Here is a 26,261-nt window from a genome sequence, read left to right on the forward strand (position 1 = left end):
ATGGACTGAAACTGTCTTTGCCTAGAACCAAATTTTTCCTTTCATGAACTTTTTGGTGGATTAACAAGCTTTATCTTTTTCTAAAACGGAATCCAGGTTTGAAGGTCTGTTTTGGGGTCTCCTTCTATAAAAGTATATCCCCAGGCAGGATCATGATTCCACCCCCCCCAAAAAAAAGATTTATCATGAACCTTTTAGTTCTTAGTCTGAGAACTCAGTCTGTTTCTGTATTGCAATATCTCTGAGCCCTTAAAATTATTTGCCAAAGTTGGTGCATCAAGATCATCCAGAGTGATTTAAGAATGAATTATAACAAATTTGCTTTAGTTATTCTTTTCAGGACTTCAGGGTTTATCATTAATCTATTGATCAAGTATTATTTTAAACTGGCTTTATTACTATCCCAAAATAGGTTATAAATGTTCAAGTAAAGTCTAACTTGTGGTATGGGCAAATTCAGTATTAGCAGTTGGCTAATCTCCACATGGAAGGGATGTGGTGGCTCAGTGGCTAAGACCCTGAGCTTGTCGATCGAAAGGTCGGCAGTTCAGCGGTTCGAATCCCTAGTGCTGTGTAACGGAGTGAGCTCCCATTACTTGTCCCAGCTTCTGTCAACCTAGCAGTTCAAAAGCATGTAAAAAATGCAAGTAGAACAATAGGGACCACCTTTGGTGGGAAGGTAACAGTGTTCCATGCGCCTTTGGCGTTGAGTCATGCTGGCCACATGACTGCAGAGACGTCTTCGCACAGCGCTGGCTCTTCGGCTTTGAAACGGAGATGAGCACTGCCCCCTAGAGTTGGGAACGACTAGCACATATGTGCGAGGGGAACCTTTTACCTTTACCTAATTTTCACACAGCACAATTGGGAGAATGTGTGGTGTCCATGCATAAATGTAAGCAAATATCTGTGTTGCTAGTTTTGGTAAGTAGCTGATGGTTGGATAATCAACTCTTTATGTATTTCTCGATTTTGTGACCCATCTTCTACAGAAAGATTCATTTGAGACTTGGGAAGATAACTCTGAATACCAGCTCTTTGCAGTATACTGAGTTTACTTGAATTTGTAAGTGTGAAATAAATGTTTAGGGTATTCAGCATTATTTCAAAAAGATTCTCCTACTAGAGAGACAAGATACAAATTAAAAAGAAATGCACACAAAAGGCTGAAAAAACAGTCTAGTAACAAATTTTTAATTTCTAGTAAGCTTTAAAGAATTGGAGTAGATTTCTTTTCCTTTTTTTTTTTAACAAACCAGTTCAAGTACATGCCTTTGGATTATAAAAGTACCTGAAATTGCCTAGAATATTAGCATGCATAGCTTGTTAATATTTACAAATATTTACAAAGTGGTGGAAGAAGGGTGAAAGGAACATCTACATATATTTACAATCTACATAGGAGAAGAGAAAGGCAGCTTAATTGTATATTTTTTTTCCCTTAAAATACAGGTGTTTGAATAGTTAGCACATGCATATTGAGATATATTTTTGGACAAAAGAAGGCAAAAGTTTGGAGGGCGGACCGTTTGAATTCTGCTAAGTGCAGCACAATACAAAAAAGTCCCTTTATTTATTTACTTAAAAAACATGGTTCAGCTTTGAATCTACTCTAGTTCCATCAAATGCAGCTAAAATGATCACGAACACAATGGAGCATTATTTACCCTGGCAATGGATGCGATTAACTAACTATCAAGAAGCTGCTGGTGAATGAAATTATCTAATTTTTTTTTTCCTCATTATCCATCAACCAACATACAGGGATCTCTCCTTGTAAAGGCAGTGCCTAAGCTATCACCATTAATTATAGACGTGATATAAATGAGACGCTACAGTATGTACTAAATGAAATATTAACAAGACCAGTGTCTTTTAGCCTGAGAGATGCACTAAACTCAATTCACTTTACAGCAGACTATCTATGACACATATATTATAGAGGAGAAGCCTGGTTTATAGCCAGAGTCCAGACATTAGAGGCTGCTTACTAGATCTGTATTATTGCAAAATACATTCCCTTAATTAGCTTCTGGAAGACAGAATTAACACTTAATACTTTACCCTATCATATCATGGCGTCCTCTTTCCATGCCCTTGCTATTCCAAGCGCATTTCAACACTGAAATTTAAATATGTAATGTGCAAGTCGTCCGAAAACTTAATCCCATAGAAATCACAAGATTTTGTTGGGTTTAGAATGGTGGTCTTTTTTTTTTAAAGCCTAAAAGCAGTATTCTATCAGGAACACATCCATTTTGTTCATAGGAATTTAGGCTTATACAGAACATTTTTATAGTAGATTTTTGTCCTAAACACTCCTAGGAATAGATGTGTCTGTTATTTTATGGTGTTTTTTTTTTTTTAAAAAAGTTAAAGTCTTGGAAAGTTCAATAGTTCTTTCATGGCCATTTGGATCAATTTCCCATTCTACCTCACAGTTCTTAAAATTGTCATTATTATTATTAAGCTTCCTATCTAATCAGGTCAAACAGTTCAGTACAAAATGAAGTCGGATAACTTCCATAACAAGATGCCTTTTTTCCTTCTTTTGAAATATTATGCATGAAAAAAACGCTTAATGTTGACTTAATAACCTCAAGAATATTAAAGGTTTGTAGAAATATATACAATGGCGTTAGATATACACAATGTATAGAAATAATATATTTAAACATTATTAAAGTTAATTATAGATAAATCTTCAAAATACTTCAAAGAGAGACAACAGCAGAACGCACCAACAAGCTCTGGGTCATATCTTCTGTGTGTGTGTGTGTGTGTGTGTGTGTGTGTGTGTGTGTGTGTGTGTGTGTTGTGTATTTGTGTGAGAGAGTTGAGTGGAGGGTGGGAAGTATAGTTCTCATATGGGAAGGGACCATTCTGCCTTTGTGAGAAACCAATGCTTACTCATAAGTGGTAATGAAGTCTACCTCTCTGACCTACTTTTGAATCATTGATTTTATAAATGAGCAATCTCCGCTCTAATTTTAACCACCTCCATACTGATTTTAATACATGGTAATGATGCATCCTAGTTGGTGATTCCAAGTAGAAGACACCATAAAATTATTTTTGGGGAAACTGATTCATAATCTCGAGAGCGCACAGAGGCAGGTCTTAAATGCGTGGAAGACAGATGTTAAAGGTTTACTGACTGTACGGTTAACTCCTCGGTGTTCTTCCTGCTGAAAAGTATGCTAGACTCCAAAAATACTCATTGTTAAAGCTGTATAGTCTCCATTTATCCATGTGAGGACATAACCCTGATCCTTTCAGACTATTTATCGTTATGGGGATTTCAGTGGGCTAGATGCACCTTACATTACTGATGGGTGTGTAGATTCCTAGCTCAGATCCATCAATTCTTGTACATACAAGATGGCTGACTACGTGTCCTAATTTATAAGGAACATTTGTCTTTATGAAATCATCTCTAGATGAACGGTGATCAAGGTCATTCTCTATTAGAAGGAATCTCGCATCTAAATAATACTGTTAAGAAGGGACAACAGGAAATTTGGAGTTCTCCATAAATGATTAATATGTCAACAACAATAAATTCAGCCAGCACACACAAAAATGTATTTTTCTTCCCCTCATGAAACAAATGTACAATATTTAAATTATTGTAATCGTTTCTGTATTTGGGCCTGTACACACCCATTAGTGAACTCTTAATACAGTTGAACGTTCCCTGACAACGTGAGCATATAATAATCAGAATAAGACCTGGACTGGGATCATAAGTCACTATCCTCCATCTGGTGAGAGATGATTGGTTGTCCAATACTTGTCAGGACTTCCACTTTTTTCTTTTACTTTCTTATACATCCATCCGAATTAATCACAACACACATTAGGTTGCCATCCCAAAATCTTTGGCAGCTCCTAGCTCCTGTTCAAAGTGAATTAAGAAATTAACTCACTATCTTGCGTCATGTTTAACTCTCTGTGGTATGGAAGCCAAGGAAAGGGTAGGAATCTCTATTTTTGATTCTATGTTGTAGCACAATTAACCAAAAAATATCATTAGAAAACAGAAGCTGCTGTCTAACCCAACAAAAAAATTGAAAATCCAAAGAAATACATACAGTATGTGGAATTCAGTACCCCGGTTTCTTAAATCATAAAAATATACCATTTCTGCTTACCAATATTCCAGATCAAGCTATATCTATCGTTCAGCTCCCTAATGCATCTTAATGAGACATAGGTAACTAAAATGAAATCAAATTACTTTCTGATTGAGAAATGTTGTACTTCTATAAATAAAAACCAACCTTTCAACGCATCTACAACTCTAAACATTTCTACAACACAGGTAGAGACACAACTGATCCCGACACACAACTGATCCCCAAAACATGAATGGTCCTTCTATAAAGTGCCAGCAAATTATATTTTATTTTAACACAGGAAAGAGACTCATATCGGTGATGGCATGGAGTAATACAAGTGCCATAGTGATTTTTCAAAATATATTGATTACAGTTGATTTTGAACTTTTAATGTCATTTAAAGTTTCCTTTCCTTCCCTTCCTTCCCTTCCCTTTCTTTCCTTTGTGTGTATGGGGCTGATATGTTTTAGGGCTGGATGCTAATTTTAGCAAACATAAACACTTTGAAAACAGCAACGTCTGAAAACTAAACATTTAAGGCCTATAATGTCTTTCCACCAGGAGCACTAGACTACATTAGAATACTAATGGCTGCATTACTTATAATAATGAGATTTTAAAAACCATACATGCCTATGAAAATGCCCTCTTCCCCTGTAGCATTAAGACAGTTCAATATTAATTTGTATTCATTGCTTAATTGATTGCAATTATCCACCTCACCCAAATGCCTATGCAGTAGCAACCAGCTACCAGTGTTTTCCCGAAAATAAGACCCTGTCTTATATCTTTTTGAACCCTGAAATAAGCGCTTGGTCTTATTGCCATGCATTCAAAAGCCTGATTGGGCTTATTATCAGGGGATGTCTTATTTTGGGGAAAACAGGGTAGATAGAGATAGATGGATGGATGGATGGATAGATAGATAGATAGATAGATAGATAGATAGATAGATAGATAGATAGATAGATAGATGACAGATAGATGATAGATTAGATACCGTGTTTCCCCGAAAATAAGACCCTGTCTTATATTTTTTTTGAACCCTGAAATAAGTGCTTGGCCTTATTGCCATGCACTCAAAAGCCCAATTTGGCTTATTATCAGGGGCTGTCTTATTTTGGGGGAAACAGGGTAGGTAGGTAGGTAGGTAGGTAGTGTTGATAGATTAGATAGATAGATAGATAGATAGATAGATAGATAGATAGATAGATAGATAGATAGATAGATACTGTGTTTTCCCGAAAATAAGACCCTGTCTTATATCTTTTTGAACCCTGAAATAAGCGCTTGGCCTTATTGCCATGTGCTCAAAAGCCCGATTGGGCTTATTATCAGGGAATGTCTTATTTTGGGGGAAACAGAGTACTAATATTCTATACTGAATGAGGCTCCAATGCCTTTCAAAAACGGTGCTACGTTGAACAGGCAGAAATCTTAGTAAACTTCCTTAGCGGTTTGAGATCATTTCCCAACTCTCCACGTATCTTCTTGCCCATTGAATACAGGTAGTGCTTGACTTACAAGAGTTTGTTTAGTGACCATTCAAAGTTACAACGGCACTAAAAAAAAGCGACTTAAGGTCGTTTTTCAAACTTACACCCGTTGCAAGCATCCTCGTGATCATGTGATCATGTGGGGGCAATAAGCTGACTTTGTATAAAATATACAAAAGTATGAAGGCTATTGCTTAATGCATTGTAAGCCGCCCTGAGTCTCCGGAGAAGGGCAGCATATAAATCAATTAAAAAAAAAAATAAAGCTGTTTCTTTAGCACCCAAACTCGCAGGAATCTCCTCCAGCAAGAAAGCAAGACTGAACAGATCATGTTCTTGGAAAAAGCTCAAGCAAAAGAAACTAGGGCTCCCTTCACTTCTGTTGGTCTTATGTAAGTAGACACATGCGCAAATTAGGTTATGCAAATTTACACAAAGGCCGCCAATTGACTAAACCTCATCCAATTACACAACTCAAATTCCTTTAATTCAGTGACAGCACTAATTAAAATGCCTGTGATTATTTGACAAACATTCAATTTAGTTGGGTCATAGCCTGAGCAATAAGTGATCTATGTAATGAGGGAGGGTGTTTAACGCGTACAATTAATTCACAATGGGTTTTTCTTCTTCTTTTGGCATTGTTATGAATAATAATATTATACAGTAAATAATATTTGTTTTTATTTTGTATTCCTACTTCCCCCCCCCCATATATATTAATTATATTCACACTAGCATAAACAACAGATAGTAACCTCCTTCCCTTTAATTTCATAACTGGGCTGAGACTTTTCAGAAATTTGGATAATATGTAGTTTGGAAGAAGGGGAAATAATAATATTTTGCATAGTTAGTATTACCTTTCTTCTAACCTTAGGAAAAGAAATATTTAGAAATCACACTAGAAATGACAACTATTCTTCGTATTGATCCATAATGTAAGATATTTATGGTATAAAATTATTCAAACTTGCTGAAAGACTAACTAAAAAAGAGAGTTTCTGTATTGGGCTATGAGTAATTTATGTCATATTTTCACAAAAATAGTAGAAGGTAGTTTAACCAACTCTCTTGATTCTCCTCTTATAAAAAAACACATTACCAGACATGGAAACAAGGGGAAAAAAGTATCTTCCACTGAAAATAATAAGCTGCCAGATTCTAGATTTGAAACTTCTTATTGGAATATAAGTAGCCACATGTCTTTAAATAGATTGCAAAGCAAATCTCCATCCTTTTCCCCAAATTCAGACACTTGAAACTCCACTCTAATTTAATAATATTTTCCCATTGTGTCATAACAGCTCCAGAACTAGTTTTAAGTCCATACCTTAAAGCCCAAAAGCCCACTTTAGCTATTTGCTAACAAGTTAGATCTTTAGGCGAGTGCCATCACATCATTCTCCAATGATCTCTCATTAGGAGAGATCCTTTTCCACCAACTAAGACTTCATTGGCATATGTGTGTGTATGCATGCACATAGACCAGGAGGTCTCCAACCTTGGCAACTTTAAGCATGGAGGACTTCAACTCCCAGCAAAGCAAAGCTGGCTGGGGAATTCTGGGAGTTGAAGTCCTCCAGGCTTAAGGTTGCCAAGTTGGAGACCCCTGACATAGACAATTTTGGCAACATTTCCAATTGTGTTCTATGCCGCTGACATGGTGGACATCTCTAAGTTTATTTGGAATAAAAAATCAGAGTGCGACCCCAGTTATCTACTTGGCCAAACAGGGTCTGGAATCCCAAAGGATATTTGGGATTTGACCTAACTTCAATTTCATTCTCCAAATGAATTGTCCTATTAAAGTTAACAACAGACTTGCAGGTGGGGTAATTCTTTTCAATGTAAAAATATTTGGGGCAACATTTGACACTTGCGATGGATCCCTTCATCCAATCCAAATGGATGACTTGGATTGCTTGGATGGCTTAATTTGGCCAAGTCATAGGAATCCAACCCATGTAGAAGCAAGGTGGACTATTTCCTTCCTTTCCTAGGACAGGAGTTGGTATCTTCTCCTAGCCCCAGTTGCTGTCATGGAATTGCTGATGTAGTCGCCCTCACCTTTCTCTTCTCCCCCACCAAAAACTGTTGGGAGATCTTGCAGAAGCGTGTTCATAGATCTTAGCGAGCTTTCATTTCAGCACTGCTTATTCATGGGGTGTGTGAAGTGAGAAAGACCTTTGCTGTTGACTCTGCAACAAATGCAGATTGTGCATCTTCTGGAATTATGTCCATTGTTACTTCAATGTCGATGCACTTCATAATCTGTACCTGGAGGTCTATTCCTACTGCGCACCATTGCAAAGGACAGCCCTAGAAATTATTCTCTCTCTCTCTCTCTCTCTCTCTCTCTCTCTCTCTCTCTCTCCCTCTCCCTTTCCCCCCTCTCCCTCTCCCTCTCCCTCTCTCTCATAGGAACAGGTGATCAACTTTAGGCTGGATTCAGCCATCCGCCTTTCCCTTCTAAATCATGCTTTTCCTGGAACAACACTTCGTCAGATGGATTGGTGGGGGGAAAAGGCTAGAATTCACGTGATTCTCCAGCTACGTTTATTGAGCTGCTCCTTAAAGGAGCATCCTTACTCATCTGAGAAAAGATGGATTCACTCACACTTAACTAGACACCACTAATTATAAGATGGATGGCACAGGGCAAGGCCCTTTTGGTCTTACTCTGAATCCGGTCCAAGTTGCTAATCTGCCCTTGATGAGCACACGGGGCTTTGTCAAGCCTGTCTGATTCTAACCTTTGCGTTCACAACATGTCTCCCCCTCACTCTCTTTTGTCGTTGTTTTGTTTTAATTACAGCAACAAGGAGCGGCCACCACCGTCTACTGTGCTGTGGCGGCAGAACTGGAAGGCCTGGGAGGGATGTATTTCAACAACTGCTGTCGCTGCCTGCCGTCGCTACAGGCGCAGAACGGAATGGATGCGGCTGCCTTGTGGGACCTCAGCGAGAAGCTGATCCAGGAAAGAATTGGCAGGCAGGGCAAGTAAGGAGGAGAAAGACCAGCACACGCAGAGTGCAGAGATTATATACTCTCAGACGGAGAGTGGGTGGGTGGGGGTGTTGGGGAGGTGGAGTGAAAGAAACGTGCCAATAGTGGAAGGCTTCCAATCCTATCGTCTAGAAGGTTAGAGCTGCAGATTAGTTAGCTGTTAAATGAAATGGTATTGGGGCTAATGGAGAGCATAATTTTGCTAGGCTTAATTCTCTCAACTTTGCTTCCTACGATTGGTGTCTGAACTATTTTGTTTGTTTTTTTAAAAAAAGGCAGAGATAGGCTTAATTCTCTTAGCTTTGTTTGCCATGATTATAGTTTGAACTCATTTAAAATAAAAAAAGATAGAGAAGGAAATATCCAACGGAGGCCCTAGAAAAAGTCAGAGAATAAGTATTTTTTGGGGGGGGGGGAAGAAACGGAAGCTGAATTGCACATTACAATTTGGTAAGCATAATGCCACTTCCCCCGTGCTTTCTTTTTTGTTTGTTTGTTTGTTTTCAGTGCACAGCTAGGAAAATAAAGTGTGAAGTGCCTGACTGTATGTTTTAAAACAGGTACACACACCAGGGATATCCCTGCTCCCTGCTATAATGGATGCTTGGTAGCAGGACTAAAAAAAATTTACTTTTGTGCAATGGGTTGAATTGGCCCTTGGAGAAGTTTGATTTCTATACTCCGCTTGGAAAAATAAAACACACATAAGACTTAAAATAACCCCCTAGGAATTTCAGTTTGTTATTTGGATTCTCCTCTCTTAAGGAGAATAGTCCATGACTGGTTTTGCTTCCTGCACTTAAATGTTCAGTAAAACAATCCCAAGTATTAAATAATCGAAAAGTCTTCTTGATAGCAAATGAAAACCACTTTGCCTAGAAGGAGAAGATTCTCGAAGTCCAGGTTACGCCCATTCTAGTTAAATATATATATAGTACAATATCCATAAAATATGATATTAAAAGATACATTTGCAAACCATTCTCTAAATACTGCAGGGTGAACTCGTTTCTTTACAAACACATAGAGTGTAAAATCACCAGAGGGATTAAAAGTTGAGAATTTTAAGGAAAGTTGGATGTGTACAGCAAATATCATCACCATTGGCCCCAGTTCACTCAGCACTATTGTTCATTCAGTTTTTCTTTTTTTTTTTTTTCAATTTAAATGTAATAAAAGAACATGCTTGAGTACTGTCACCTGAAGAGAAATGGTTCCTGTGAATGTCTTGGTTCCTTTTGTTTATTTTTGTTTATTTTTTAAGAAAAGAAAACTTGAGGAAAAATAAAGAATTCTTCGACGCCATGAAAATTCACTTTTGTTTTTCCTTGTTCTATCCCAAGTTCATTTGTCTGTAGGTTTTTATATATATATTTTTCCCCATTGTTTTGTGCTTTGTAGCTTTACTCTTCATGCCAGGAAATCGTTGTAAGCCATCTGCAAACCGGCATCATGTTATCTGCAATAAAGAAGCAGATAAAAGAATGGTTAATTCTACGTTGTAATTCTTCCATTTGTAGGGATGTATGTTCTTACTGACATTTTTTTCATTATGTTTGAGTTGGTGGGTTTTTATACCTTCCGAGGCTGTGTTCTCCTTTGCCCTTTTGAGGCTGGGATGAAGAAGAGTGAATAACAATAATTTGCTTAACGAACATAATCATTAAGAATTTCAGCAGATATATTCAGGGTACTTGATTGCTCCAGGGAAAGGGTTGAATCTAGTCCAGGGGACTGATTTTCTCTCTCTCTCTAGATTTAACTTACGGACCAGTAGTGAAATCCAATTTTTTTTACTACCGGTTCTGTGGGTATAGTGTAGCTTGGTGGGCATGGCTTGGTGGGAGTGGCAGGGGAAGGATACTGCAAAATCTGCATTCCCACCCTACTTCAGGGGAAGGATACTGCAAAATCTCTATTCCCACCCCACCCCACCCCAGGGTCAGCCAGAGGTGGTATTTGCCAGTTCTCCTTAACTACTCAAAATTTCCGCTACCGGTTCTCCAGAACCTGTCAGAACTTGCTGGATTTCACCCCTGTTAAGGACCCAATGTTATCAAAAGCTGTAAAGAAATACTATAAGCACACATTCCTGATGACATCTACAATACATTAGATAGATATGGAGAATATTCTCTTGGATAACCGGAGAAAAGATGTTTTCCTTCTTGTAGGAGAAAAGGGGACAGTTTCTGCTTTTCTCCACATGAAGAAAAATTATTGGACCACTCTTCATATTTCCCCTGACTGTTGGCCATTAAGAGCTCAGTCTTCAGGAGAACCTCATCTGAGATCTCAGGAAGACCAGACAATGGAAATTATAATGAATTCTCTTCTACAATTTAAGCCAAATAATTTCTTCTTCTGTAAACTTCTGTGGTGCCTAGCTCAGTGCTCATTCCAGCAGTGCATTAAGCTTTCTTTACATTACAGGGAAGAATCCTACTATCCCACATTTTAAGGCAGTTGTATGTAATGGAAGAAGATGCATTTGGTGGATAATTAAAAAAATGTTCTAGGATTACTGACGTACACATTTTGCAATCTATTCCCGCCATGTGGTCGAACAGGAAAGGACTTAGTAAGCAGTAATTGGATGATATGAAGTTTCCACAAAAAGTCTGGGATTGGAGAATGGATCTCCTTTTAAACAACCTCATTCACAAGGTAGACTAGATTACCTTCTACTCCCGTTCCCAAAATGCACCCAGTAAACAATAGGTGGGCACTCAAGGCTAGTAACTTATTTATTTATTTATTTATTTTATTAGATTTCTATACCGCCCTACTCCCGAAGGACTCAGGGCGATGCACAGCCAAACAATAAAAACACATACAATACAAAATTTAAAAATAGAATAAAATCAAATTAAATAATTTTGGCCCCGACAAATTTAAAACCCCAAACTTTTAAAACCAATTTAAAATTGAATATATAAAATACAAAAGATATTTAAAATTTTTAAAAATCTTTTATAAAAGAGGGGGAAAATTAGGCCAGGCCGGCCTGGTGAAATAGTAAGGTCTTTAAGGCGCAGCGGAAGGTGCGCAGATCCGGGATCCTCCGTATCTCTGGGGGGAGCTCGTTCCAGATAGTAGGTGCCCCCACAGTAATGTTGCACAGATGTTGCTATATTACATTTCCATCATCCTTCACTACAAATTGCAATGGGTAAGAAAGATAAGAGAAGGTCCAAGTATACAAAGAGTTCTTCCCTGCTCTGGCATATTCAGTGCAAAACAAAACAAAACTCAAAAAATGCTTTCTTCCGTTGTTTTGGTGATACAAAAGCTGAAGAAGCATCACACCTTCTTCTCTCTAGATCTAAGCTGATCTATTTTGCATACCACCTCTCTGAACTACATGCATTTCCTACACTGTTTTCCATTATGTGCAAAGAATGATTCTACGGTGCCTCTGCATTTATGGTAAAAGAGGCCTGGTAACAGGGGTGGAATTCAGCCAGTTCGGGAGAATCGGATGTTAATTTTAACCTGGTTCACCGAACCATTTTTGCAAGAACTGGCTGACCCTGCCAACCCCGCCCTGCCCCGCCCCTCCCACGAGTCTCCATGCAGCCTGTTTTGACGCCAAGTAAGTGCAGGGCCCACACAGAGGCTCTGGAAGACTGAAAACGGGCCCTTTTCCAGCCTCTGAAGGGCCTCCCGAGCCGGGGAGGCCGTTTTCCCCCTCTCAGAGGCTCAAGGAAAGCCTCCGGAGCCTGGGGAGGGCAAAAAACAGGCCTACCGGAAGTCCAAAAACAGCCCATTTCCGGGCTCCCGAACCCAGAGGGAGGCCGTTTTCGCCCTCCTGGAGGCTCAAGGAAAATCTCCGGGGTCTGGGGAGGATGAAAATGCCCCCCCACCCAGTGGTGCAGGAGGCCGAGTAGGCCACGCCCACCCAGCGACCGGGCAAAGAACCGGTTGCTAAAATTTCTGAGTCCCACCCCTGCCTGGTAGGGGTGGAACATGGAGGCATGGCTGGCCCCACCAATTTGAAAAACCATTTTCCTGGGATTGTGTAAACCCAGGAGCCACTGCAACTTCTTTTAGAAGGAGGTGAGGGCGTACCTCAATTGGGAAAGGAATTGAGAGCTTATCCAAAGATGGAATAAAACCTGTGTTCCTAAAACATACATAGATTAATCTTATTGGCTGCTGCATCTATCGTATATTTATAGCAAGCTGCTAAAGAAAGGAATACATTAGATTCCCAAGCAGAATTGTTTTACTAAACTGGTCTTTGCTACACAACAAGAATCTAGTCTGGGTCATCTGATCAGCTCCTTACCGCTGTGTTCCTTGGCTTTCCATCATTTCAGAAACCTTTCTTTTAAGCAACCAAAGTAGCAATATTTAAAAGGAATGAAATGGCTTTGTGATAAATAAAAAGGAACAATATTTCCAAAATAATTGCTTCTTTGCACTTTGATAAATGGTTGAAGTTCTCGATAATTCAAAGCCATTAGCTTTAAATGCTGCATTGTGCTTTGGTACATAATTCAGTGCATTTCCCTTTAGTCAAATTTATTTATTGATCTGTTGATAGATGAAGCATCGGATAATTTATCTAAATTGGTGCCTGAAAGTTTTTCTTTCTTCACTAACAGCTTCCATTCTCAGATTCATTAATGATAGCATCTATCTCTACATAACTTTTTTTTTTTCCTGTCGAAACTTTGGTTTGTTGGAAAAGAACACCACACATATCGGAGAAAAACTCTATCATAGTATTACTGTTGAAGCTTTTCTTATCTTGGCGCACAGATATATGGTTAGTTGATGTCCTCTGATGTTTTGGAAGTGGTGGCATTTCCTGGACTATAAAGGAGATGGCAAAAAGAGCCCTACTTTTAGACTTGCAAGATTCTGCTCATGTAGCTTCAGAATAAAATAGAATTAGGTTATCTTGCTATATTTCCTTTCTGGTCTATCAGGTAAGTCTGACATCAATCCTGCAAGTCTGAAAATACAAATCTCTCACTGTCTCCTTTACAGATTGAGAAATTAGAGAAGGTCTCATCTAAGCATGTTGGCCTCTATTTAGCCTGTGGGATATGCTGGGATCTTATCTGGCCATTCTCTAAGCAGCATTTTCTGGCTCCGTCTCCCAAGGCCGTTCCCACATAATATCACAGTGGGTCACAATAGCCACCTCTGATCTTTGCAAATGTATTATTGGTGTACACAAGCTGCTGCAAGAGCTTTTTCTGAATTTTGACGACAATGCAAATGTCCGTAGCTCAAAATGGGCAAGACCCAGGCAAGAATGTAGTAAGGTAAAGGTAAAGGTTCCCCCGCACATGCGTGCTAGTAGTTTCCGGCTCTAAGGGCGATGCTCATCTCCGTTTCTAAGCTGAAGAGCCAGCGCTGTCCAAAGATGTCGCCGTGGTCATGTGGCCAGCATGACTAAATGCCATAGGCGCACTGAACACTGTTACCTTCCCACCAAAGTGATCCCTATTTTTCTACTTGCATTTTTTTATATGCTTTCAAACTGCTAGGTTGGCAGAAGCTGGGACAAGTAACGGGAGTTCACCCCATTACGCGCCACTAGAGATTCGAACCGCTGAACTGCCGACCTTCTGATTGACAAGCTCAGCATCTTAGCCACTGAGCCACTGCATCCCTTTAAGAACATAGTAGAGCAATCTAAATGTAATTTATTTTAAATACCATATTTATTAAAACTACATCACTCATTGGTACAAGAGCAAGTAATTGCCCCCTGTAGATTGAATACTCTCCATATCAGTTACTTTTTAAAAAAGAAGAGATTATTATTATTATTATAAAAATGGGATACCAGATAGGCCACATTCCTTCCTTCAGAAGGAATAAAATACATGCAATTTTTGCCCTGAACAGGGGATCCTTCCATAGAGTCAAAAGCAAACATCCTTGAGGTGAAAAGCTGAGCCTTACAAAGTCTTTTTCAGCAACACTGCAATAATTTGACTTATGTCAAGGTTGAATAGCTTTCTGCCAGGTGTTAAAACTCATGACCTTTTCAACCAAATACACTTATACTAACCAGTTTACCACTGGGACAATCAATATCTTGTAAGTGAGATAGTCTAGACAGTTCCTCTTTTGTCCTTTGCTGCTTAAGAATTGATAATTATATCTGGCTAGAAAAGAGAATGGCCTCAGCTCTTTGATAAACACTTTCTCTCTTTCTCCTGCTGTAATTCTTTCTGGTTTTCCACTCCTACAAACTTTGCTTTCCCTGTTCCGATCAGCCTGTACTCTGGGCAAGCGCCTTCCCGAATTAGTGGGGTTTTTAAAGGGATTTTTACAAACCAAATCTATGTGTTTGGTCATACGGAAACCGTTTGCAAGAGGGGGAAAAAATAAGAACCATCCCAAGCACAGTAGAAATAAAGGAATAAAGTTTTCTAAACAAAATAAACACCGTTACGGTTCCTGATTTCTTAAGCCTCTTTCTTTTTTTCCCCTGCCCACAGTCTGAAGAAATGAACCCTTACTCAGTTCCAAGCTTCTTTCTACAGGGCTAAACTAGGTTAATCTTTGGTTTCTGGTATTTGCTCTTCCAGTATAATTACTTGCTCTTCCTATAAAGATGTCTCTTGACAAATCTATAATAGTGTCCAAATCACCCTCTTTTGAATGGCCACAAAAGTCCCATCGAAAAACATAGGTCAAACTCCACATCTTACTAGTATACACCTTTATACTCATCCCATACGTTTGGTGCGAAATGAACAAATATTATTTTCACTAGAGTGAGGCCTCCACTTCTGTTTGTTGCAGTCCAACCAATACATTGTTGGAAAAAAAAAATAGAATAGGTTAAAATTTACTTGGGGGTGGGGTTACCTTTTCTAGAATCATTAAGATGGAGTGTTCTGCATTTTAGAATGCAAGTATAAGTGTTCCTCATAAGTGTCTAACATTTTCCATGACGTTAATTTTGTCCATCAGCTCAGAATGGCAAGGAGATGGAAACAGGGCAGGTGTCTCAGCTTTACCTGGTAGACCAGAGGGGAAACACAGCCATATAAGCTCATTATAATTTATGGAAAATTGCAAGTCTGAAAATATAATTCTCCTGCCATCAGCCCCAAGAACTTTGGGGGTCCCTTCTGAGCATTTTCCTCCATCCATTATGTACCGGTGTCCCTCTTATCTGACCATTCCTTAGCCAGCATTTCCCTGGCCTGTCTCCCAAGATCATTCCAAAATACCATTACAAGATGCGGCTTCTGAAATGACACAGCCCTACAAGGATTACATTTCTTTTGCTTTCTCCAAACATGCTGAATTGAGGCCTTTGAACTTTGGTGCTGGAGAAGATGCCTGCGAGTCCCTTGGACTGCAAGGCGATCAAACCGGTCAGTCCTAGAGGAGATCAACCCTGACTGCTCTTTAGAAGGCCAGATCCTGAAGATGAAACTCAAATACTTTGGCCACCTAATGAGAAGGAAGGACTCACTGGAGAGGAGCCCAATGCTGGGAAAGATTGAGGGCAAAAGAAGAAGGGGACAACAGAGAACGAGGTGGCTGGATGGAGTCACTGAAGCAGTAAGTGTGAACATAAATGGACTCCAGAGGATGGTAGAGGACAGGAAGGCCTGAACATTGTCCATGGGGTCACGATGTCACAACTGACAACAACAACAAACATGCTGAATTAGCTTATTTTCCTTAAGTCAGGTGCGGGCAATTCCTTCATGGTCAAGGATCCTTCGTATAATGAGTTGGGTGGAAGTTGACTCTCACTCATGCAAAGTGGGAAAGATATGTTAAGTCAGGTTCACTTGGAATTTTCTGGATTTGGGCGAAGAGACCAGAAGACATTTTTTGCACTTTTAAGCTATGTTTTCTGCATGAGAATGAGAGGAAACTAGACCGCTATTTTTCTTCCAGCAATTTTCAAAATGCCAACAAAATTTGACCTATTGAACACAGTTGGAAGCTGAGGAATTAGTTGCCTATCCCTGTTTTAAGTGCAGTTGGGCAGTTGCAGGCATCCTTGGACTCGTTTCAGATATACAATTTCTATGAAAAAAAGCAAAAAAATCTTATTCCTAAAACAGTAACACATCTTGCTCAAGCAAAGAATTTAAAAAGGCTCCATCTTTGGAATGTCCTGCAAAGTATTTAAAAAACCCACCAAGTTCTGGATTTTATTTTTGAACCCAGAACTCTTCCCTAGCTCTCTGTGTAGAGAGTGATACTTCTCAACTGTTAAAAGATTGTCCTACATTCTTTAAAAGATCTCCTTCATGGTGGGGTTCCGTGAATTAGTGACCCTTTAAAACTGGAGAGTTCATTTTTAGTCAGACTCAGCAGGTAGCTGTGACTGCTCCAACAACAACTGTTGTTATTTCCTGCTTAATGAAGAAGGAATACCTAATAATTTGTGACATGTAGAGATATTTCACGAAAAGAGTCCTCCACTCCTCTGCTTGCAACAGAATACCTTATGCTACCAATCTTGAAATTTTGGTCTTAGACAACTTAGAACTTCGCTGTCTTTGGTCCGACCTAAAATTTGGTCCGACACAAAATTATCTGCTACCTGTCAATGACTACTTCAGCTTCAACCGCAACAATACACAAGCATACAATAGATACAAACTTAAGGTAAACTGCACCAAACTTGATTGCAGGAAATACGACTTCAGCAACAGAGTGGTCAATGCCTGGAATGCACTACCTGACTCTGTGGTTTCTTCCCCAAAACTTTAACCGTAGACTGTCTACTGTCAACCTCACCCCATTCCTAAGAGGTCTGTAAGGGGCATTCATAAACACACCAACTTGCCTACCGTCCCTGTCCTAATGTCCCCATTTATCCGTATCCATTTCATGTATTCATAATCATGTTTATATTTATATCTGTTATCTAATGCATGCTTGACAAAATAAATAAATATAAATAAATATAAATAAATAAATAAATAAATAAAAGTAAATAAATAAAATAAAATAAAATAAAATGTAAAATAATTGTTACTGTAATCCATTTGTGTATAAGGAAGAAACAAAACTGCAGAGAGATTGACCTGGAAATAAAATATGCATCAGTGGTGTCCTCAGAAAGAAAGACTCGACTCAGATCATGCCAGGCCGATAATATAAGGTAGACAAGGTAGACAGTTGCCTTCATCCAAAGAAAAACACCTGGGAGATGAAGGTCTGAAACTTTTCCAGCACTTTCAGGACAACGTGGATTGCCCAAATCAGCAACAATCAGCTGACAACTAAGAGTTAAGCCTATTTTCAGCACAAACAAGCAAAGCTGGTATCTCTGTAGGCTTGCTAAGTCTTATGCCGTAGCAGGGGATCTGAGCAGACCAACCTGCCCAGTTTCTCCAATAGGTTTCAGACCATTTCTGTCTCAGTTGGCAATCTAAGCAAAACAAGACTCCCGCAAGAAAGCTATTTTTATGCACAATATTTTTTCTTGCCTTTTCTTGCTGTATGTATTTGGCAAGCCAATTTTTCCTACTAGAACATGCACTTATTTGCATTTCCTACGTGGCTATGTATGACTTTTCCAAACATAGCCTTCTGAGGTCAACTCTTGCACATGATAAAGGAATATTCTCAAATACCACAAGACTTAGGCAGGCAAAATATGGGTCACTCTGTACAAAGATTCAGTGGAGGCAAACCAGAAACTTTTGCAGGCTAAGAAAAGGTTGGGAAAAGAGAAACTGTCTAATCTTCAAGCTACTTACTCCCTTCTGGTTTTGACAACACAACTTGCTATCAGGGTATCTTATCTTTGTTTGGGGCAGAGCTTTGACTGCAATGTCATGGCTGCAGACTTGATTTTTTTTTTAACCTATGGACACATCTGCTTTCAATGAGTGAGTGGGGAACAAACAGAACATATAAGGGGAACAACAAGAAGGGAGAAAACTGTTAAAGAGGAATTTAGCTTCAGCTAAATTGTCTGCAAATTAGATAAGGGAGCAGTGGCTCAGTGGCAAAGATGCTGAGCTGGTCAATCAGAACGATTGGCAATTTGGCGGTTTGAATCCCTAGCTCCACGTAACGGAGTGAAATCCCATTACTTGTCCCAGCTTCTGCCAACCTAGCAGTTCGAAAGCACATAAAAAATGCAAGTAGAAAAATAGGGACCACCTTTGATGGGAAGGTAACAGCGTTCCGTGCACCTTTGGCATTGAGTCATGCCGGCCACATGACCAAGGAGACGTCTTCGGACAGCGCTGGCTCTTCAGCTTTGAAACAGAGATGAGCACCGCCCCCTAGAGTCGGGAACGATTAGCACATATGTGCGAGGGGAACCTTGACCTTAATGAAACTCTCCAGTTAAAAAACTTTGTGCAACTTAATCTGATCAAGAAAGGGTTTGTGAGTCTCTTGTTTTATTGACAACGCTTCCTCCTTTACAGCCCAAGAGGCTATGCCCTCGGTGCCTTGAGCGTTCCCTAGGCATCATATCCCAAGGTCTTTGTCACATACCATTACATTATGGCTCCCATCTTGATGATATTGTAAAAGGAACTGAACATCTGTCTATTTTCCCAGATCTTGGAGCACTGGCAGGTAATATTTTTTGCCCTATAATTTTTTGCCCTTTTTGCAAGTATTTCCTGGGTTTGTATCCCCTATTTCTTCATTTATTGTTACAGGGTTTTGTTTTGTTTTTTACAATGTAAAGTACTCAGATTTGCTTGGAGTCAGGCATTCTTTAAATCTAGGTAAACAAACAAACATACTTTCAACAGCAAATCCTGGGTTTTTTTCCTTTTTGCATAACAAAGCCTTGGCAATAACAAAAAAATATTATTGAATTGAAGGAGGTAAGTCCACCACACTTGAGTGATTCTCTCCTAAAAGACACAATCAGCATCAAAATTATCTTTTTATATAATGGAGAGAAAGTCCATCTTTCTGTGGTCAAGCACTGGGGGTTTTTTTCCTGTCTACTTTTTAACAAAGTGAAAGCAATCACGAAATAATACTAGAAAGCTTTCCTTTCCTTTCTCTTTTGGCAGAATTCTGGAGACTGGGTGTGTATCCGAGCATGTTAAAACATGTAAAGTATCTGTGAAACCTTCAAAGTCCATATATGGTTGGGGCTATATATATAGGCTTTGAGGGACTCAAGAAGTGATTAGATAGATAGATAGATAGATAGATAGATAGATAGATAGATAGATAGATAGATAGATAGACAGACAGACAGACAGACAGATGATAGACAGACAATAGATAGATAGATAGATGATAGACAGACAATAGATAGATAGATGATAGATAGAAGATAGATATAGATAGATAGATAGATAGATAGATAGATAGATAGATAGATAGATAGATAGATAGATGATAGATAGATGGAAGATAGATAGTTAGATAGACAGACAGATGATAGATAGATAGATAGACAGATAGATAGACAGACAGATAGACAGATGATAGATAGACAGATAGAAGATAGATAGATGATAGAAGATACATAGATAGACAGACGATAGATAGATAGATAGATAGATAGATAGATAGATAGATAGATAGATAGATAGATAGATGATAGACAGACGATAGATAGATAGATAGACAGATAGAAGATAGATAAATAGATAGACAGATAAAAGATAGATGATAGATAGATAGACAGATAGATAGATGATAGATAGATAGATAGATAGATAGATAGATAGATAGATAGATAGATAGATAGATAGATAGATAGACGGACGATAGATAGATTGATTGATTGATAGATAGATGGATAGATATATAGAGGCTTTGGGGGACTCGAGAGTACTTTACATTAATTAACATCCTCATACACACACACACACACACAAACAAACTATTCTTTTGTTTTCCTTCAAGAAATCAGTCACCAATTTCATTTTGTCCTTGTGTCTTTATTAGGCCAGGGCTGTAAAAGAAAGGGTTCAAGTACAAATCCTAATTTAACGAGCCTGGAAATCAACTGGTAGTCAGGTGAAATAGCAGGCCTTGAACAAGTTGCACAACCAGGTGAAAGAAATTCGTACATCCTAGACTGTTACCCTGAGGCCCTTCGCGTGGACATCCCATTTCCCAGAGATGGGAAAAGAGTGGGGTCTGCAAGGTCTCTTCCAACTCGGTTAATCTGTCAAATGCAACGGTGAGGATCCAGATGGTTCCTAATACCACTGTCTCAGCATATCCCACAGCATTTATCTGCTATCCTCCTTTCCCCAAAGCAGCCAATACATTGCTAGCTCTCGGAAACCAGCTTATCTGCTGCACCCAAATAGCATCTTGAAGCCCTCCGTGTCACCTGCTAAGTGTCCGGTAGAAGCGGGGGGAAAAAAAGTCTGCTATGGTAGGAAATTGGATTAGACAAGTGTGGAATCTGCCAAGAATTTCCCACCGAGCAAACTGTTAGCAATGATTGAAGAGTCATTTTTTTCAGCAGTTTGAGTTAAATCCTGTGTAAAGTTCTAAATGAGCCACTGGCCTCAGCTCATCCCGAAGGGAGCAACATTCTGCAATGCACGTAACGCTTCATTTCAAAACTGAGAATGGTGCAACCAAGCCTATAAAAATAAGAGGTTCAAACTATATTAATGATGATGCTGATCATCCTCATCCTCATGAGCAATCTTCATCCTAAAACTGGTGAAAACGTAAACGCTCAGTTCCTAACCAAAGACCTAAGAATGATTAAGGTAGTGCCTAAAGATGTAGGCAGTTCCAAGCAAAGTAATATTTTTTATATTACGAAGTAATATAAAAAATGCAAATAATTTTTCTGCGGACCACCAAAATTTTATCGCAGACCACCAGTTGGTGACCATTGATTTAAACCATCCAGGCTGATCCAAATCAGAAATGGACAGAGTTCAAATTCTTCAAGGGTCCAGACGAGCGGGTCCGTGATAGACCCACATTCTCACGCACACACTCTGAGCCCCTCTTTGACACTTCTCAACGGAGACACAAGAGGGGCCACTTGACACTGAAGCCTCAGAAAACCAAAGCTACCGTATTTGCCATTTGGTGTTTCTAAGGAAGCTGTGTCTTTCAAATTTGGAAGCACGGGAAGGAAATACAGACGGGAAGGAAATACAGAGCAGGGAGGTGAATAACTGCAAAAAGGTTGACGGGAAGACAGAAATATGGCTTTGGAATTTGCATTGTCAGTTCTCTGATTGTCAAAGACAAAGAAAACCCCCCTGTTAAAAATCCCACTGGGTCAAGGTAAGTCAGAATTGTCTAATTCGCATCAACACAGGCAATTAGAAATTGTTTTGCCATCTTGTGGAAACAACTTGGCTAGCATCCCTGCGCTATTTAATTGAAAGCTGAGCATAAGCCTCTTTTCAACGACAGCGCTGAGATTTCCCATCACAATCACATTTACTTTCCTAATAAATTATCATTGCTTACACTGCAGCTGGCAGGGATGGGAATTAAAGTCGGCTGCTTAACTGCCATGTGAGCAGCACCCCTCAATCAATGGCATTAGGGATTTTGTTGTTTTATAATATAAAACAACAGAAGCAGCAAGTGCAGCCCAGATCCCTTCTTGAACCTTCCAGGATCATTTCTGTAGCCCTCAGAGGCCATTCAGATTGGGCGACACAAAACAAAGGGGTGTTTTCTTCACATTTAGAGTTATTCCAGGGGCTTTAAGAGGAACAACGGGTCACAAAGCCCTACAGACAGTGGAGGGATTCAGCCAGTTCGCACCTATTCGGGAGAACCGGTTGTTAACTTTCTAAGCAGTTCAGAGAACCGGTTGTTGGAAGAAATCTTATTTTGGTTTTTTTCCACTTTACAGGGCTAATCCTGTAAGGAAGGCAGGAAGGAAACATTCTGGTGTTGTTTCTAGCCTAATCTTTATTGCTCTGCTTACAGAAACTGCCTCTCTGGTTAACCCTTATTACATTGTAACAGCTAAGGCGAAGCACTCATCGACGTGAGTGATGTTGAGTTGGCCACGCCCACACAGTCACATGACCACTGAACCACGCCTACCCAGCTGGTCATTAGGACAGAGAACTGGTTGTTAAATTATTTGAATCCCACCACTGCCTACAGACGCATGAAAACCACCATTTGAACCCTTTCCGCTCTTAAATACTCCTCCTGGAAGTCACTAAGCTCCCAACCTCTGAATATGGACCTTGAGCTGATGGAGGTTCCATGGCCTTTCAGTAAAACCGGTTTGCAAATAAGCCAGATTTGGTTGGCCTTTTGGAACACTTCCAGCCACAAACCATGGCTTACACGTCTCAGAAAATAGGCCCATCTTACCTGCTAAGCACAAACCAGGTCACAAAGTCCACCATGAAAGAACCCACTTTGCAATTTGTAGTAGATCTCATTTAGCAGTGATGGCTAACCTTTTCTGGACCGAGTACTCAAAGCGGGCGAGTGCGAACCCCCAAAATGCAACGCATGCACGGCCCCTGCGCATGCCCCCTGCCCCCTGCATGTGCGTGAGCCCCCTGCACACCTCCACCCCCTGCTCATGCAAGGCAGAGACCCAACAACCAGCTGGCTGGTGGAAGGTGTGCGTGCATGCACGATGGAGCTGAACTGGGGTGACGGCTCGCATGTCCACAGAGAGGACGCTGCATGCCATCACGGTCACTATCACGGTCGTATAGGAAAGATTGTCCTAACCATAAATAAACAATAATAGTCTTCCAATAATTGAACGGCTGTCACAGGGAAGAGCGTCTGGGTTTATTCTCTGTGGTGTCCAAGGGCAGGACAAGAACCAATAGGTTGGAACTGTACAGAGAAGGATCCGATTTAAAATAAGGAAGAATTTCTTGAATTTCTTACAATTGATTTGTATCATATACAACTCAGACCAATAAAATGCAAATATAGAATTTAAAAAAATGTGCTTGAGGTTAATTATATATCCATTTTGTTTATAACAAACTCGCTGTGTGGGTTAAATGAACATAAATAATAAAAATGTAATTTGCATTAGTCTAAAACTAAATCAAAAAGGGGTTTTAAAGCTGTGAACTGAGAAAAGGTGCATGTTTCGAGGGAGGGAGGGAGGGAGGGAGGGAGGAAGGAAGGAAGGAAGGAAGGAAGGAAGGAAGGAAGGAAGGAAGGAAGGAAGGAAATGTTATCCTGACCTTTGCATGAGACTACCTAGACTGCCTATTCAAATAACAACTGTGAATTACAGTACAGTATAAGCAGATCAGCAATTAAACCAATCCAAGACACACACACACACACATGCTTCAACCACAATTCAAACAAGGACTCCCAAGACATAAAGGAAATTAATTTATCCGAAAGCAACAGCATGATAATGCACTTCATAAAAATAAATGAAGTTTGATATCTTGTAAAACACTTCATCTAACACCACCGCTTCGTGAACACTGCACTGGCTTCTAATAGGTTTCCGGATGCGATTCAAGGTGCTGGTTTTTACTATGAAATCTTGCAGGCATGGGCCCAGGTTACTTTTAGGACCATCTATCTCTAATAATTTCCATCGATGCCACCAGAATTAGGGCGGGCATGTTCTGATACCCATCTGTGAAATAGTGCCATCTGATTGGACTTGGGAGCAGGGGTGGGCTGCTGGGGGTTTGCAGGAGTTCGGGAGAACCTCTAGCTAAGATTCTGTGTAGTTCGGAGAACCCCCAAATCCCACTCCTGGCTGGCCCCGCCCACCCTGCCCCTCCCCTCCCAGGAGTCCCCACACGGCCCATTTTGGATGCAGGTAAGTGAAGGGTGCACGTGGAGGCTCAGGGAGGGTGAAAAACAAGCCTACCAGGAGTTCGGGACGTGGGCCCATTTCCGGCCCACGGGTCCGTTTCTGGCCTCCAGAGCACCTCTGGAGCCTGGGGAGGCCGTTTTCGTCCTCCCGGAGGCTCGAAAAAAGCCTTTGGAGCCTGGGGAGGGCAAAAACGCCCCCCTGCCATGGTGCAGGAGGCCGACTAGGCCATGCCCACCATGGCCACACCCACCCAGCAACAGGGCAGAGGACCTCTTGCTAAAATTTTTGAAGCCCACCCCTGCTCAGGAGGCATGTTTTCTTGCCATGACACCTGTCATACGGAACAGTCTCCCACAAGGCTTGGATCGTCCTGAACCTGTTAGCTTTCTAGTTGGTTTTGAAGGTTTGGCCTTTTCTGAACTCGGCACATATGGCTAATGTTGGGGTCTTGGTTCAGTTACATTGCTTGGTGTCCATTTATTCTATATTCTTGATTTTGTTAGATACCAAGAGCCATTAGATTGAGATGAACAGTTTTATAAAAGGAGGAGGGAGCGAGGGAGGGAGGGAGGGAGGGAGGGAGGGAGGGAAGGAAGGAAGGAAGGAAGGAAGGAAGGAAGGAAGGAAGGAAGGAAGGAAGGAAGGAAGGAAGGAGGCTCTGGAGCCATTGACCTTTTACTCTGAACAAGTCCTCTTTTGACTCTAAAAATGTCCATGTTGCACCTATAAATTCCTCAAGACATTCCAGGAGCTTAATTGGACTTTTGAGTCAGAAATAGTTATACACTCGTGTTAAGAGACAGTGTCCTCTGGTCCTACATTAATTGACCCATGGCTACGAATTCATTCAACAGCATAGTTGAGAATGATCATCTGTGGTTTTAAATTCTCTTGAAGAACAGGATATAGGGCAATCTAGGGTGACAAGAAGAAATCCCTGCAAGTTCAGCTACCACCCATAGGACGCGAAGGAGGGGTAGAAGGGGTGTGGAGGAAATAATTTGGATCTGCATGAACAATGCTCATGTGGCTTCCTTTGCATTTAGTATACTTAAGATGCTTAACACGTTAATTTATTGTCTGAATCTGTCCTGCTAATATACTCTCTGGTGGTTGCTTTTTAAAGAAGAGATTGGATAACCATTTGTCTGAAGTGGTCTGCCTAAGCATGGGGTTGGACTAGAAAACCTCCAAGGTCCCTTCCATCTATTCTATTCTATTCTATTCTATTCTATTCTATTCTATTCTATTCTATTCTATTCTATTCTTCTATTCTATATTCTATTCTATTCTATTCTATTCTATTCTATTATTCTATTCTATTCTATTCTATTCTATTCTATTCTATTCTATTCTATTCTATTCTTCTATTCTATATTCTATTCTATTCTATTATTCTATTCTATTCTATTCTAGTCTATTCTATTCTATTCTATTCTATTCTTCTATTTTCTATTCTATTCTATTCTTGCGCTGTATTAAGCCTCTCTCTCTCCCCCCTCTTTCTCACAGAGGCACAAGATTAACATAACCACATCATTCTCCTCCCCAACACACACACACACAGACACACACAGGCACAAGATTAAGGAACAAGATTAAAACTAATGAAATGTACCCAGTTGTGTGAATGCAGCCATTAGCTTTCTAACTATATGGGCAAAGTGTGTTTTGTGAACACAGCCTATAAATGTGCAATAAAAGTATTACTTTTTTGAAAAAATAGAGATAATAGCAAGAGGTAGGAACCTTGGTTCACGTTTATTACGAGATATTTCTATTTGGGAAAGCTTCTCCGTTTCATGTTCTACTTTGCCTTCATTTGCTAAGAAGCCCCCCCCCTTCATCCATTTAGATAAAATCACCAGTTGCTTCAATTAAACTATTCCTAAGGAGTGAGATGAGAGATGCCAATATAGCCTGCAATTA

The 26,261-nt window shown here is 39.9% G+C and overlaps 2 protein-coding genes across 2 annotated transcripts in view; one reads left to right on the top strand and one right to left on the bottom strand.

Moving 5' to 3' along the window:
- The window catches only part of WWOX (WW domain containing oxidoreductase), a 609,400-nt gene extending 599,289 nt beyond the window's left edge, over window positions 1-10,111 (top strand). Inside the window, exon 9 of the mRNA XM_087877071.1 lies at window positions 8,436-10,111. Within this exon, the coding sequence (XP_087733197.1) occupies window positions 8,436-8,624 (189 nt within the window). The 3' untranslated portion in view covers window positions 8,625-10,111. The remainder of the gene's footprint in view (window positions 1-8,435) is intronic.
- MAF (MAF bZIP transcription factor) overlaps window positions 1,174-26,261 on the bottom strand; it is a 276,973-nt gene continuing 251,885 nt past the window's right edge. Inside the window, exon 3 of the mRNA XM_034425413.3 lies at window positions 1,174-10,085. The gene's annotated coding sequence lies outside the window, so the exon portion shown is untranslated. The remainder of the gene's footprint in view (window positions 10,086-26,261) is intronic.

The sequence above is a fragment of the Pantherophis guttatus genome, chromosome 11, assembly GCF_059756535.1.
Source record: "Pantherophis guttatus breed Tessera chromosome 11, ASM5975653v1, whole genome shotgun sequence".
NCBI lineage: Eukaryota > Metazoa > Chordata > Lepidosauria > Squamata > Colubridae > Pantherophis > Pantherophis guttatus.